Source organism: Gossypium raimondii, chromosome 3 (genome assembly GCF_025698545.1).
Source record: "Gossypium raimondii isolate GPD5lz chromosome 3, ASM2569854v1, whole genome shotgun sequence".
Classification (NCBI taxonomy): Eukaryota; Viridiplantae; Streptophyta; class Magnoliopsida; order Malvales; family Malvaceae; genus Gossypium; species Gossypium raimondii.
In genome coordinates, this window is record NC_068567.1 from 62,258,587 (window position 1) to 62,272,915 (window position 14,329).

General features: G+C 34.9%; 6 protein-coding genes across 6 annotated transcripts; 5 read left to right on the forward strand and 1 right to left on the reverse strand.

Moving 5' to 3' along the window:
- Positions 1–1,778: 1,778 nt before the first annotated feature.
- Positions 1,779–2,404, forward strand: LOC105784793 (auxin-responsive protein SAUR67-like). Its single transcript, XM_012610719.2, has one exon. It carries the CDS (start codon positions 1,905–1,907, stop codon positions 2,316–2,318), a length of 414 nt encoding a protein of 137 aa, XP_012466173.1. The 5' UTR covers positions 1,779–1,904; the 3' UTR covers positions 2,319–2,404.
- Positions 2,405–3,036: 632 nt separating this feature from the next.
- LOC105784797 (auxin-responsive protein SAUR61-like) lies at positions 3,037–5,180 on the forward strand. The gene is made up of 2 exons (XM_052628974.1): positions 3,037–3,304; positions 4,720–5,180. The coding sequence occupies exons 1-2, from the start codon at positions 3,037–3,039 to the stop codon at positions 5,178–5,180; spliced, it is 729 nt and encodes a 242-aa protein (XP_052484934.1).
- A 1,611-nt stretch (positions 5,181–6,791) lies between these two features.
- On the forward strand, positions 6,792–7,654 carry LOC105784799 (auxin-responsive protein SAUR63). Its single transcript, XM_012610725.2, has one exon. It carries the CDS (start codon positions 7,120–7,122, stop codon positions 7,561–7,563), a length of 444 nt encoding a protein of 147 aa, XP_012466179.1. The 5' UTR covers positions 6,792–7,119; the 3' UTR covers positions 7,564–7,654.
- An 800-nt stretch (positions 7,655–8,454) lies between these two features.
- On the forward strand, positions 8,455–9,277 carry LOC128039884 (auxin-responsive protein SAUR67-like). The gene has a single exon (XM_052628762.1). It carries the CDS (start codon positions 8,744–8,746, stop codon positions 9,185–9,187), a length of 444 nt encoding a protein of 147 aa, XP_052484722.1. The 5' UTR covers positions 8,455–8,743; the 3' UTR covers positions 9,188–9,277.
- A 1,738-nt stretch (positions 9,278–11,015) lies between these two features.
- LOC105784796 (auxin-responsive protein SAUR67) lies at positions 11,016–11,657 on the forward strand. The gene has a single exon (XM_012610721.2). It carries the CDS (start codon positions 11,151–11,153, stop codon positions 11,571–11,573), a length of 423 nt encoding a protein of 140 aa, XP_012466175.2. The 5' UTR covers positions 11,016–11,150; the 3' UTR covers positions 11,574–11,657.
- An 892-nt stretch (positions 11,658–12,549) lies between these two features.
- Positions 12,550–13,320, reverse strand: LOC105784798 (auxin-responsive protein SAUR62). The gene has a single exon (XM_012610723.2). The coding sequence runs from the start codon at positions 13,295–13,297 to the stop codon at positions 12,641–12,643; it is 657 nt and encodes a 218-aa protein (XP_012466177.2). The 5' UTR covers positions 13,298–13,320; the 3' UTR covers positions 12,550–12,640.
- Between the last annotated feature and the right edge of the window lie 1,009 nt (positions 13,321–14,329).

The following is a 14,329-nucleotide window of genomic DNA, read 5'->3' on the forward strand; positions in this document are numbered from 1 at the left end:
TGTCAACTTTCGCAATTTTAATACCAACTACCTCGCTTTATTGGTTGTTATATTTCCAATCCATCTCAATATTTTTATCCTCAAGCTTTATGTAGTCAGTTTGCATGTAGACATTGTCTGATATGAGCAGAATGCGTTGTGTTGTATCCTATGGACACTTTTGGTTTCACGTTCATTAATTTGTTAGTTTACAGGTGGATGGTCTTTCTATCACTTTTAAGTTTATAAAAGATCCATTGCTTTCTTTTTGTTGCTTTGCTAGAACCATTGGTGCATTAATTTCTGATGCTAATGCCATCTGTTTTGTGTTCATAGGGTTCAATATTTTCAATAAACAATTAGCATTTGGCATAAATTTACTCTGAAAAATGGTGTTATATTTTTCATTGTAAGTTCATAGTTGTATTGACTTTGGCCGCAATATGCACTACTTTGTTAGTAAGCAAAGTACAGGACGTTGTTGAACTTTGGCATGCAATGCAACAGAAACCAACAAAAACCAAAGATGCGATCAAAGATCCAAGTGAACCGGATAAGCAACGACAATTTGTTTATTTTGTTCATTTGTAACTTGATTTAGTTGCAATGTAATTTATACTTAAAGTTAGTAGGAGTAGTTGTTGATTTATGTTTGATGTTATAGCCGGTATGTCAGCTACATTTTGTTTGTAATTCTATCTAGGCTTTAGTCATGTATTAGTGGGAGCAGTTATACATTAGTTAACTGCCATATTTCATTGTAACATAAATACTTCTGTTTTCTTGCATATTGCTTATTCAAGTAATGAAGTTAATCTTTACATCATCCGGGTTACTTGCTTCTGTTTTCTTCCTCTGCTGTCAAAACCCCAACAGATGTGATTCTTAACTCTTCCCTTTAGCATTGATGACCACTCAAGGGTCCAACATTGCACGTTCTACATGGTGGCCATAGGCTATTTCAGTTACTAGCCAACGGTTGGTTTTAGTTTTAAAGTTATTTGGTGCTAGCAATGTCTTGCATTGAGTTACTGATGACAAACATTTGAAATAACATGCATTAAGACCCTTATTCTAAAGTTGCTTTATTATTTTATCTTTCAATAATGTTTTATTTTTCTAAAGGCTCAATAATTTCAATAATCTTTCAATAATGAATTGAGCCCTTATAATTAAATATATGATTAATTTTGAAATATTAAATAAAATAAATTTTTGAATTTGTCTCTAGTTTTAATTCATTTTAGTTATTTATTATTAAAATAAATATAATTGTAATAATTTTTAATCATTTATTAATTTTGTAATTGTTAAATAATTTAAAAACTTCTATTATATATCATTTTAATCTAATGTCCTTAAAAGTCATTTTCTATTTTCACCTCACTGCATATTTGCGTTTGAATCCAAACACACACTCCACCATTGTTTCTAATCTCACCACTACAAGATCCAATCTCACCGCTACAGTAACTAATCTCACCGCCACCGCTGTTTTTAACCTCACCGGAGCTAAACACACCGCCCATCCAAACTAAGCCTAAGTATAGTCCTTTTGGGGGGGGGGGGAATCCTGTTCTAGAAATCATAAAAACCCATCAATCCTAATCTCCTTGTCATGTAATATATCCAGAACATATGGGTCACTGGACCACTTCCATTACCTTCCAGACATGCCCAACTGGCTACTTTCCAAGTGTTGGATCATAATTTCCAACTACATGGTTTTGCCCCTTACATCTAATTGATTCATTAAAACCATTGCTTTTGGAAATTTTGTGCATCTATATATATATGTATTCACCCACTTTCAAATGTCATAAGTGCAGCACAGTAAAAGCTTTTCAGTTCTCTAACATCTTTTATATTCTCTTCCTTCTCTTGTCCTACTAAATATTCTCCCTTTTTTTAAGAAAGCAAACAAAATGATCAGTGCAAGGAAGCTTATTAAACTGGCAAGGAAATGGCAAAAATTGGCAGCAATTAGGAGAAAAAGGATCACATTCTCGAGCACATCGTCAATGGTGGAGAAGGGTCACTTTGTTGTGTATAGCGCAGATGAGAAGCGCTTTATGCTTCCTTTGGAATATCTGAAGAACGAAATGGTGATGGAGTTGTTCAACTTGGCAGAAGAAGAGTTTGGAATTCCAAGCAATGGGCACCTCATATTGCCCTTTGATTCAACCTTCATGGAATATGCAATTGGATTGATCAAAAGGAAAGCAAGTAAAGAAGTGGAGAAAGCATTGATCGTGTCTATAGTTAATGGCCGTTGCTCATCATCATCGAACCTCTATCAGCAAGAAACAAGCCAACAGTTACCAATATGGAGTTTCTGAAGCCATTTTTTTTTCAGTTTTGTAAACTCTAATACCAATTTTGTACATTAAGCTATACAATGAGAAAGCTCCCAATTTTTGTTTCATTTTTAGTTGTCTACTTCCATGGCAATTGTTCTTTTTAACTTCACTACGACATGAACAACACTATCAAGACGACTAATGAGTATTTGGATTGTTTGGGCCTTTACTGCGAACACAGAAGACCCAATCCACCCTGGTGGGTATAGATATGGGCCTGGAATTCATCCAGATTCTAAACCATGCCTGCAAAAATATCCTTTCCATGCTTCACAGTGAATCAGATTAATTTAATCCGTCAACTTTCCCGTGGAACCTAGCATGAATTTTAGCCCTTTTGGTCAAAAGCCTATGCTTCTTAATACTTTAAACTATTTTGGGTGGCTAACTGCAGTTCCTTCGAATCCAAAACTTTGACCATTATTTATGGTTTTCTTTATTAATAAACAGTAAGTGCCTGGTTATACATTTATTTCAAGGGAAGTAATCACATGCTGTTGCATAGAGATTCACGACACAAGAAAAAAAAAGGCTTACAACTTAACGAGTTCTTTGTTTCTGTTGTGCTTTATAAATACCCCATCAATTCCTTCACTTCAGCACAAAAAAAATAACCTTACTCTCTTCTGATTCATACAATTTCCATCCATTAGCCACTAAACAAACAAGTATGGTTAGCACAAAGATTTTTATCAGAATGGAAAGAAAGTGGAAGAAATTGTCTGTCATTGGGAGAAGGAGAATTACTTCATCACTTGTTGATAATGGGCATTTTGTTATTTACACAATTGATCAAAAGCGATTTGTGATACCCTTGGCTTATCTAAGAAACAACATTTTCATGGAGCTCTTGAAGATGTCTGAAGAGGAGTTTGGATTGCCAAGCGATGGGCCGATAATATTTCCTTGTGATTCAGTTGCCATGAATTACATTGTCTCATTACTACGAAGGAGTTTATCTAAGGGTGCTGAACTCTGTTGCAAGCTATCGTTGTTCATCAAATACTAGTTACTTCCATCAAGCACATAGTCACTTGTTTCTGGATTCCGAGGAAATTATTCTTTGTTATTGTAAATGCTTTATTATTTATGCTATAAGATCTTGTAAATGATGAAAACCACAGTTTATAAAATGCAATAGCCATTTTTTAAGGTTTATCTTCACTAGTTACCACACTATATTTCCCCATGTTGTTGGCAAAATTTGATGCTCTCCAGGGTTCAAAGCTATAGTACATGATAAGCCAGTGGTTTAACTTCACCTATGCTTAATGATGAATAGGTAGAACATAACCAACTCTCGTAGAGACAGAAAAAGCTAAGAGACAAAGCCATTTACTTCATTGAATATACTTGAGAGGTTCCTCTATTATAGGGACTTGATCAAATTAGCCTCCCTACTATTAAATGAATTCATTTAGTCTCTATATTATTAAAAATAATCAAATAAGGCCAAATTAAAATATAATTAACATGTAGTGTATAAAAAATGTCATTTACTCTTTCACAATGTTAGTATATTTAATGTTTTTATGATTCTATAAATAAAATTTGAACCATTTAATAATAAAGGGACTAATTTGATCCAATCCCTATAATATAGCCACCTCCTAAATACTTTAACCCATTAACTTGCCAATGTTCTATGACTCTCCTCTTTAATTTGTATCTCCCTATTCTCATCATGGCTGCTAGAATGGGTTTCCATCAAGGCTGTAGTAGCTATGTTGCTCGGACTCCTTATTTTTCTTAAAGAAAAATTAACCTACCCCTAGGTCCGACTCATATGAGGGTATAATTCCACAATATAACCAACTTTGATAGGGACAGGATAAAGTAATGCATTTTATCAACCATGCTTAGCAAGTAACAGTGCTAATTCCAAAATGTAACCAACTCTGATAAGGAACCTTCGAATGCTTTTTCCCCCTTGTTCCACATGTCCTTTTGTTGTTCAATATCTTCATCTAACTATTACAAGCTAGTATTGAATATGCCACCACAACAAAGCACATGGTTTTATCCGCAGGCTTGGACTGCATCAAGGTACATCATCAAGGTACAGCATCAAGGCATGAATTCCGTACTCTTTACAATACTTTATAGGATATTATAAAGTTCGTTATCTTCAAAATTTCACTCTTGGAATTCCCTAATTGGTCATAACTAGCATCGAAAGAATCTCATGCAGAGTTGCAAACGCAAATTCCAATAGGAAGTGATTACAAGCTTCGGCATTGAAATACACACAGCACAAGGAAAGCATCGCAAGGAATTATAGTTCTTCAGGAGTGACTACTTCTTACGAAAAATCGAATACGAATTGACCTTCTTTTCATTTTCTTGCTTTAATATTTCCATCCACAACACATACACTAAGTAAGCACGATTACTACAAGGAAGCTTATTGTAGTGGCTGGAAAATGGCAGAAGATAGCAACCGTTGGAAGGAAAAGAATTACCTCAGCAAGGACTAATAGAAAGGTGGCTTCTGGTGCTGTAAATCATTATGAAAAATCATCAGTGGTTGTTAAAGGATGCTTTGTTATCTCCACAACGGATAAGAGGCACTTCGTGATTCCCTTGGCGTTTCTTAGCAACTGCATTTTCCGTGAACTCTTCAAAATGTCTGAAGAGGAGTTCGTACTGCCAAGTGATGGACCTATAACATTGCCATGTGATTCAGTTTTCATGAACTACATTATCTCCATTGTGAAACGAGGATTATCCAAGGATTTGGAGAGAGCAGTGGTCAATTCCATTTCTACATATTGTTTCTCGTCAGATACTTATTTCAATCAAGGACATGAAGATACACAGTCACTTGTTTTTGGATTCTGAGTGATTTGGCTATGAATCTTGTAAAGAACTCTGATATACAAAAACATCTTTTCCTGGGTGTAAATTAGTCAGTATCATATTGTATTGCCAAAAGATGGTTCATTGTAAGATCATTCTAATTTTGCAAGTTGCAATTGACATTGTTGAGAACTAATTTTCACCATATCTTTACTCGTTTTCTGTATATAATGTTATGAAATCTCCTATTTCTGTTGCACATCATTACTCATTTTCCATATATAATCTTTATTTAACCAACAAGAGAGAATATGTCAAAGTAATTGCGAAGCAGCGATACGTCACTGAGGAGTACAAACTGAAAGATGGATACTGCAAATTCGCACATCTCAGCAAAGCAACAAGGACGAGAAAAGTACAATTCCCTGACCTTGTAATGAGCAAAATTAGTTGGTGGATCCTGGTTTATGGCCATCGGAAGTAAAATTTAGAATATCTTATTCTTTTTCTGCACTCTTGGTTACAAAGTTTTGACCAAGATTTTGGACTCACCAAAGACATATGTTGGATAAAAATGGCAGCAGCAACAAAAAAAAACAAAACAAATTTCATTAAGCATAAGCTTAGAAGACAGCAAGCATAAAAACAAAGAACCAAAAGATAGAAAACAGCAAGTAACCGATGATGATTTTTTTTTTCATTAAAATCTTTGAAATATATGTTGTTACAAAAGTAGTATGACAGTTACCTAACACATGTAACTGCTCCCATCAGTTTTAGTAACTTGCAATACAAAAATAATACAAATTCAAAAGCTGATTGATTCAGCTATACATCTATCAAATTCAAATCCTACTAACTATGAAATCAAGTTACATATCAACTTGTTTCATTTACAAAAAGATTACAAAATGAACTAAACAAAAGAAACGCTTCTGGTCCTGCTCGAATGCTGGTCTGCTAAGTTGATCAGCATCATGGTCGACTGTTGCATTGCAGTCCATGCTCAACAACATAGTCTATCAAACAATGTGGTCTGCCCTTGTCTTATCACTTGTTCTTATACCGACAAGAACATCATTTTAGGTACATATTTAACTCTGAACAAGTATTACCGAACTCAAACTCTGTCATTTTCAGAACAAAAAAAGAAAAGGGGCTCACAACCTTCCAAATTTCTATATAGAAATTACTGATTTTCCTCTTAGTCTATATCTGAATAATCATAGTTAGTTAAGTAGGAGTCTGTCTTCCAAAAATCTGTCTTTGCCTATAATGAATCACATGTTGGGTCCAGTAGTCATTGTTCTACTACCAAATATGTACAGAACAAGGATGACCCAGTCTGCCTACTTTTGCCAACCATCTTATTTTTATTTGGTTATCAATTTTTCTCAACTTCTATGGTGTATAAAGATTGTTGGATGTTAGATTAGAACATGATAAGTTCAACAGATGCTGCTGTCTAACAAAGTAAACATCCCCATCTCACAAAAAGTACCTCTCCATCTCACAACTTTCAATTGCATGGCTTTGTTTCTCTTGTCCCTGTAAAGAAGTGACTGGATGGTCATGATATAAATATAATCTGAACAAGATCATAAATGCGCCTGCTGAAATTTGTGATCAACTGACCATGAGCCAATACTACTGGACCTTATTTATATATAAATATGTGTGCATGTACCTTTAAGTGCTCCACCTTGTTGATCTAATCATCCAATAAAAGCAAACATGCCCACCTAGCAGATTACACCTCATATCTGCCTACCACATGTCTTTGTTTCCAATAGATACCAGAATTGTACTAATTGATTAAAGGGACTGTCTCTCACCTTGTGATTATATATACATCCCATTTCCATTGCCTCATATCCAGCATAACAACTGCATTCAGAAATTCAGAGTTTCAATACCTAAATCTTCCCTCTTTTTCTTCCAATCTCAGAATCTCTCCCACTGACCTTAAGAGTAAAGCAAGATGGTCAGTGCTAAGAAGCTTGTCCAGTTAGCAAGAAAATGGCAAAAAATGGTTGCAATCCGGAGAAAAAGGATCACACTACCAAGAGCCACCTTGGATACTGACACAAACAGTTGCAGCACATCGACAACGGTTGTGAAAGGTCATTTTGTTGTATACAGTGCGGATCAGAAGCGCTTTGTGCTTCCTTTGGAATATCTAAAGAATGAAATAGTCATGGAACTATTCAACTTGGCTGAAGAAGAGTTTGGTGTACCAGGCAATGGACTTCTAATCTTGCCTTGTGATGCACCCTTCCTGGAATATGTAATCGATTTGATCAAAAGGAAACCAAGTAAAGATATAGAGAAAGCATTGATCCTGTCGGTAGCCAGTAGTCGTTGCTCGTCATCAAATCATTATCAGCATGAAACGAGCCAGCAGTTGCCAATATGGAGCTTCTGAAGCAAAGTTTCTTTTTCTTTTCACATCTTGTAATTGATCTACACCCTTTTAGATTAAAATATACAATGCAAAACATCAGAATTTTTGTTTATCTTCAATATTACATCAACAACTTCATTCCAAACTAAACAGTTTTACCGCAAATATATAATCAAAATTGGTATCTATATTTCCCGCTGATGGTTAGTTTTATTTTCAAACCAGCATGCCACGGATCCTTGAAATTATATGGTTGTATTACCAAAGGAGAGTGCCCCAAATAATATATAGGAACTCAAAGTATCTGCCATATTACAATAGTTTTATTTTACTCACCATAGAAGCTGCTTTCTAATACATTTTTATACATTTTGATGAGCTTAGAAGACAGAAAGTGAAAAAGGCAGGGAAACAAATTATGGGTTGTTACTTTGTTTATGAGTAACCTTGTCCAAGAAGTGGTGAAAATAAGATATCTCAGTCAGAAAGTGGATACTCTTTTCTTTTCAGCCTAAATACTTGCAATATTTATCATCCGGTTAAAGCAGCTGGAGTTTTACAGGCAGGAAAGGATTAAGATGTAAAGTTATGCTAATTGAGCAGGGTATACCATACACATATGCTTTGGAGCATATGGTCTGCGCATTGAACTAAAATGATACCATACCCAAACCCACAATTCAAAATCTTTATCAATACAGAAAGTATGACAATATGCTGTTAGAAAATGTTGGAGCCATTAGCAGACAAATGAATGTGAAATTAGATTATGATATGAGATATCCGAAAGCATAACAGCCTGGAAATAAAGACATTTTACACTAAGTAGAGTCATTTGGGGTCAACCCCTGTTTCAGACTTGTACAATCCATCAATCCAGGGTTCAGTAAACTAGAACCACAATTTCTTGTTGTTAGGTAATATATCCAGAACATATTGTGGGGTACTACAATGCCTGCTCTTGCACTTGCAATGCCACAAATTATAACCACATGGTTTTGCTTCTATAGAGTCCCTACATTGAGTTGTTTCATTCAAAGGACTTCCTTTGGGATGCCTGTTTGTGTGTATATATATTCATCCAATCCCCGTTTTCATCAGCTCAGCACAACAAAAGCTTTTCAGTTTCCTAAGATCTTTACATTCACTTCCTCCTCTTGTCCTACTTAATATTCTCTCTCATTTTACAAAAGCAAACAAGATGATCAGTGCAAAGAAACTCATCAAGTTGGCAAGGAAGTGGCAAAAAATTGCAGCCATTAAGAGAAAAAGAATCACCTTCTCAAGAACTAGTGGTGATGTTGTTGACACAACCAGTTGCAGCACATCATCAGAGGTCAAGAAAGGTCACTTTGTGGTATATAGTGCAGATGAGAAGCGGTTTGTGCTTCCATTGGAATATCTGAAGAACAAAATAGTAATGGAGCTGTTCAACTTGGCAGAAGAGTTTGGTCTATCAGGCAATGGGGTTCTCATCTTGCCTTGTGATGCAACCTTTATGGAATATGTAATTGCTTTGGTCAAAAGGAATCCAAGTAAAGCTGTGGAGCAAGCACTGATCCTTTCTATAGCCAGTGATCATTGCATATCTTCACATCTTTATCAAGAAGAAACAAGCCAACAGTTACTAATATGCAGCTTCTGAAGCAAAACCATTGTTTTCTCATCTTGTAATTCACCCACACCATTGTAGATTACAGTATATAATGCAAAGATTCAGAATTTTTGTTTCAAATGTTTAGTTTCTTGAATCTAATATTAGTTACAATTTCATACAAATAAAGAATTTGAACAAGCAGTTTTGGCCTATCATTCAAAACCTCTTATCATGTCAAACAAAACTATAATCAAACACTTTCAAACCCCCAAAAGAAAACTATATAAAAGATTCAAATTGAAATCCTTCTCTTTTATCCTTGATCAGGCCTTTCCTTTTTCCTCGTGAATTAGTCTTATTCTCAAGCAAGACCCAAACCCTTGAAAAAAAATCAAACAAATGAAAGCCGAAGTGATTCAGCTCCCAAATTGGCTTGGACTCATCTCATCTAGTCATCTTTGGAATTGGACAGATAGTTTGGAATTTCATTTTTCCTTCCTGAGATCATATAGTTAATTTGGAACAAAAGGATTAAAAATAATGAGTTGTTTTAAGACTGAGTATAACTATACAAAATATTAAAGAAGAAGAGCACACCAGATAATTAAAGAAGAAGAGCACACCAGATAACATATAGGACCTGAACACATATTTATCTGCCATGTTAATCACTGTTGAAGTTGGCCTGCATGCAGACAAGGAGCAGACCATGCAGCCCGAGCCATGCAGTTGCAGCTGAAATTCAAGCTACTGTTTCATTTTGTTACTTTCAAATGATGTTTTGTAACTTAGTTAGATTAGAACTAAGTTGTTAGTGTACTTGATGTAATTAGGTGAAGTTTGAGCTGATAAATCAGCTTTTCAAAGTGTACAAGCAATGTTTATCAAGTTACAATGTTATTAGTGGGGTTAGGTAATGTTTAGGTGACATTTTGCTTATTTTGACCAGCTTATTGACTGGTATTTGTGATGACTTTTAGCCTCAATTCATTGTTAATGAAATTATTCAGAATTCTTCTTCATTTTTCCGGTTTTTACTCAAGCAATTTGCTCAAAGGTCTCATCTGATTTTCTTGTTTGCTCAGCAAGACATCGAGCCTTCAAGCTCAAGTTTCTGTCAAACTTCATTCATTTGTTTTCTTAGTTCCAACAATCACCAAAGAAGCTGCATTCTAAAACTTTGTTTATAAACCAACTTGTCCAAACAGTGGTGAAAGTCAGAGATGATTAAAAGCTTAGTTGCATAAAGATATTATCTCACTCAGAAGGTAGATATATTTTTTATGTCTATCCAATCATAATAGTTATCAAGTAATGACAGCTAAAACAAATTGAAGCCTATTGTCTGGGAAGTGGATTGAATCCAAATGCTACAATATTTAATCCCACAATTCAAAGCCTTCAGTACAGAAATGTATACCTGACGACCAGCATCACTGCTGTTATCAATCTCTTGAAGTCATCAACAGACAGATCAATGTGAAGTAGATATCGATACGAGATATTTAAAAGCATAACAGCCTGGAGATAAAGACGTTTCAATCTAAGTAGACTCTTTTGGGGGTCAATATTCATGCTTAAGAAATTATAAAAACCCATCAATCCAGAGTTGAGTAAATTAGAACCACACTTTTTTTCTTTCTTTTTACGTAATTTATCTATAACATGTGGGCCATTGGACCACTTCCATTACCTTCCAGACATGCCCAACTCGCCACTTTCCTAACCACATGGTTTTGTTCCCTACATGTAGTTGATTCATTCAAAGCACTGCTTTTGAACTTTGGTATATGTATGTATGTATGTATGTATGTATGTATGTATGTATGTATGTATGTATAATTCGTTACCGAGATATCTTTTTTTTCATTGTTCTATATATATATTCATCCATCTTCAGTTTTCATCAGTGCAGCACAAGAAACGCTTTTCAGTTCCCTAAGATCTTTTAGATTCACTTCCTCCTCCCGTCCTACTTAATATTCTCCCTTGTTTTACAAAAGCAAACAAGATGATCAGTGCAAAGAAGCTTATCAAGTTGGCAAGGAAATGGCAAAAAAATGCAGCCATTAAGAGAAAAAGAATCACATTCTCGAGCACAGCATCAATGGTGGAGAAGGGTCACTTTGTGGTGTATAGCACTGATGAGAAGCGCTTTATGCTTCCTTTGGAATATCTGAAGAACGAAATAGTGATGGAGTTGTTCAACTTGGCGGAAGAAGAATTTGGAATTTCAAGCATTTATGGACACCTCACGTTGCCCTTTGATTCAACCTTCATGGAATATGCAATTGGATTGATCAAAAGGAAAGCAAGTAAAGAAGTGGAGAAAGCATTGATTATGTCTATAGTTAATGCCCGTTGCGCATCATCATCATCGTTGAATCTCTATCAGCAAGAAACACGCCAACAGTTACCAATATGGAGTTTCTAAAGCATTTTCTTTTTCCAATTTTGTAAACGATAACATCATTCTACATTTAGATATATAATGAGAAAGCTCCCATTTTTTGTTTCATGTTTAGTTGTCTGCTTCCATGGCTACTGCTCTTTTAACTTTCACTACGACATAAACGCCACAATACTATAACCTTAAAACGACTGCATGAATCTGTTGCTTGGTCCTTTCTGAGAAAGCAGAAGACCCAAATCCACCTTGGTGGGTATGGACGAAGCAACAAATGGATATTCTAAAACTGGGTTTCATTTCGATAAGGGCCTCGGGTTCATCCCAGATTATTTCTATCTGCTCCACAGTGTATTAGATTACTTTAAACACGTCGATTCTGATCCAAACCCAAAAGCTCAATTGATAAATCTGAATTTGAATCTAACCCAATTCGACTTAATCATAAAATATAAGAGTAAATTGCACTATTAATCACTGAATTATTAATAGGTTTTCGTTTTGGTCATTGAACTAAAAAAAGTTATAACTTAATTACTGAATTACCAAAAGTTTTGATTGCACCGATCAAAAGTTTTCTTTTAGGTATTTTCCCTTGTGATTCAGCCTTTATGGAACATGCAATTTTTTTGATCAAAGGGCATGGGACTAAAGATATGAAGAAAGCATTGCTTATGTCCATTGTAATACTGTAGTCTTAGATTTAAAACATTCAAATAAATTATTTATTATCTTCACTTTGGCTTTCATTTGTTTGATTTTTTCAAGGATTTGGATCTTGTTTGAGAACAAGACCAATTTACTAGGAAAAAGGAAAGGCAGGCCAAATCAAGGACTAAAAGAGAAGGATTTCAATTTGAATCTTATATATAGTTTTCTTTTTGGGGTGGAACTGTTCAACAATGGTACTGTTTGACATGATAATAAGTCTTTAGTTGTATCAAATTGTGTGGCTAATATTATAGCCAGGAAGTTATGTCAAGATTCAAGAAAACTAAACATGTGAAACAAAAATTCCGACTCTTTTGCATTATGTACTTTAATCTACAATGGAATGGGTTGAATTACAATATGAGAAAAAAAAAGGTTTTGCTTCAGAAGCTGCATATTGGTAACTGCTGGCTTGTTTCTTGTTGATAAAGATACGAAGATATGCAATGATCACTGGCTATAGAAAGAATCAGTGCTTGCTCCACAGCTTTACTTGGTTTCCTTTTGATCAAAGCAATTACATATTCCATAAAGGTTGCATCACAAGGCAAGATGAGAGCCCCATTGCTTGATAGACCAAACTCTTCTGCCAAGTCGAACAGCTCCATTACTATTTTGTTCTTCAGATATTCCAATGGAAGCACAAAGCGCTTTTCATCTGCGCTGTATACCACAAAGTGACCTTTCTTGACCGCTGATGATGTGCTGCAACTGGTTGTGTCAACAACATCACCACTAGTTCTTGAGAAGGTGATTCTTTTTCTCTTAATGGCTGCCATTTTTTGCCATTTCCTTGCTAATTTTATGAGTTTCTTAGCACTGATCATCTTGTTTGCTTTTGTAAAGCAAGGGAGAATATTTAGTTGGACAAGAGGAGGAAGTGAATGTAAAGATCTTAGGAAACCGGAGAGCTTTCGTTGTGCTGAGCTGATGAAAACGGGGATTGGATGAATATATATATACACACACAAACTGGCATCCCAAAGGAAGTCTTTTGAATGAAGCAACTCATTGAAGGGACTCAATGAAAGCCACACCATGTGGTTATAAATTGTGGCATCTGCAAGTGCAACAGCAGGCATTGTAGTACCCCACAATATGTTCTGGATATATTACCTAACAACAAGAAATTGTGGTGCTAGTTTACTGCAACCTGGATTGATGGATTGTACAAGTCTGAAACAGGAGTAGACCCCAAATGACTGTACTAATTAGTGCAAAATGTCTTTATTTCCAGGCTGTTATGCTTTCAGATATCTCATATCGTTATCTACTTTCACATTCATCTGTCTGTTAATGGCTCCAACATGTTGCTAACAGCTGATTGTCATATTTTCTGTATTGATAAAGATATTGAATTGTGGGTATGGGTATGGGTATGGTATCATTTTACTTTAATGCGCCAAAGCCTATGTGTATGGTACATCCAGCTCAATTAGCATAACTTTACCGACTATGTCCGACCTTGTATGTGATAAGTAAATTAACTTACCGACTAATCTTTGGTACTGCCTTTTATCAACTAATCGACCTGCCTTTTATCAAATAATAAATATTGCAAGTGCTTAGACCAAAAATAAAGTATCCACTTTCTGACTGAGGTGATATCTTATTTTCACCACTTCTTGGACAAGGTTAATCATAAACAAAGTAACAAACCATAATTTGTTTCCCAGCCTTTTAAGCTTCTGTCTTCTAAGCTCATCAAAATGTATAACAAAGTATTAGAAAGCAGCTTCTATGATGAGTAAAATAAAACTATTGTAACATGGCATATAATTTGAGTTCCTATATATTATTTCAAGGGTTGGTGTCATACTGGTTTGGAAATAAGACTTGAAAGTTTTCAAGAGAACATTTAATAAAACTGTTCTATCTTTTATTAACTAAACAACTGAATTTAAATAGAGAAAAGAGTTATAATCTAATTGGGAAAATAATTCCTTTATTCTAATAAACCACTAAAACATAAGAAAAATAATTCTCTTATTCTAATAAACTACTAAAAATAAAATAAAATATTCCTATAATATCTTAAATGATTTATTCTAAGATTTATCTATCTAAATAAG

Coding starts and splice junctions, on each gene's coding strand:
- LOC105784793 (XM_012610719.2), top strand. CDS start 1,905: ATGATCAGTGCAAGGAAGCTTATTAAACTGGCAAGGAAATGGCAAAAA.
- LOC105784797 (XM_052628974.1), top strand. CDS start 3,037: ATGGAAAGAAAGTGGAAGAAATTGTCTGTCATTGGGAGAAGGAGAATT. Junction 3,305..4,719: donor ACGAAGGAGTTTATCTAAGG/GTGCTGAACTCT, acceptor ACATACACTAAG/TAAGCACGATTACTACAAGG.
- LOC105784799 (XM_012610725.2), top strand. CDS start 7,120: ATGGTCAGTGCTAAGAAGCTTGTCCAGTTAGCAAGAAAATGGCAAAAA.
- LOC128039884 (XM_052628762.1), top strand. CDS start 8,744: ATGATCAGTGCAAAGAAACTCATCAAGTTGGCAAGGAAGTGGCAAAAA.
- LOC105784796 (XM_012610721.2), top strand. CDS start 11,151: ATGATCAGTGCAAAGAAGCTTATCAAGTTGGCAAGGAAATGGCAAAAA.
- LOC105784798 (XM_012610723.2), bottom strand. CDS start 13,297: ATGGTGTGGCTTTCATTGAGTCCCTTCAATGAGTTGCTTCATTCAAAA.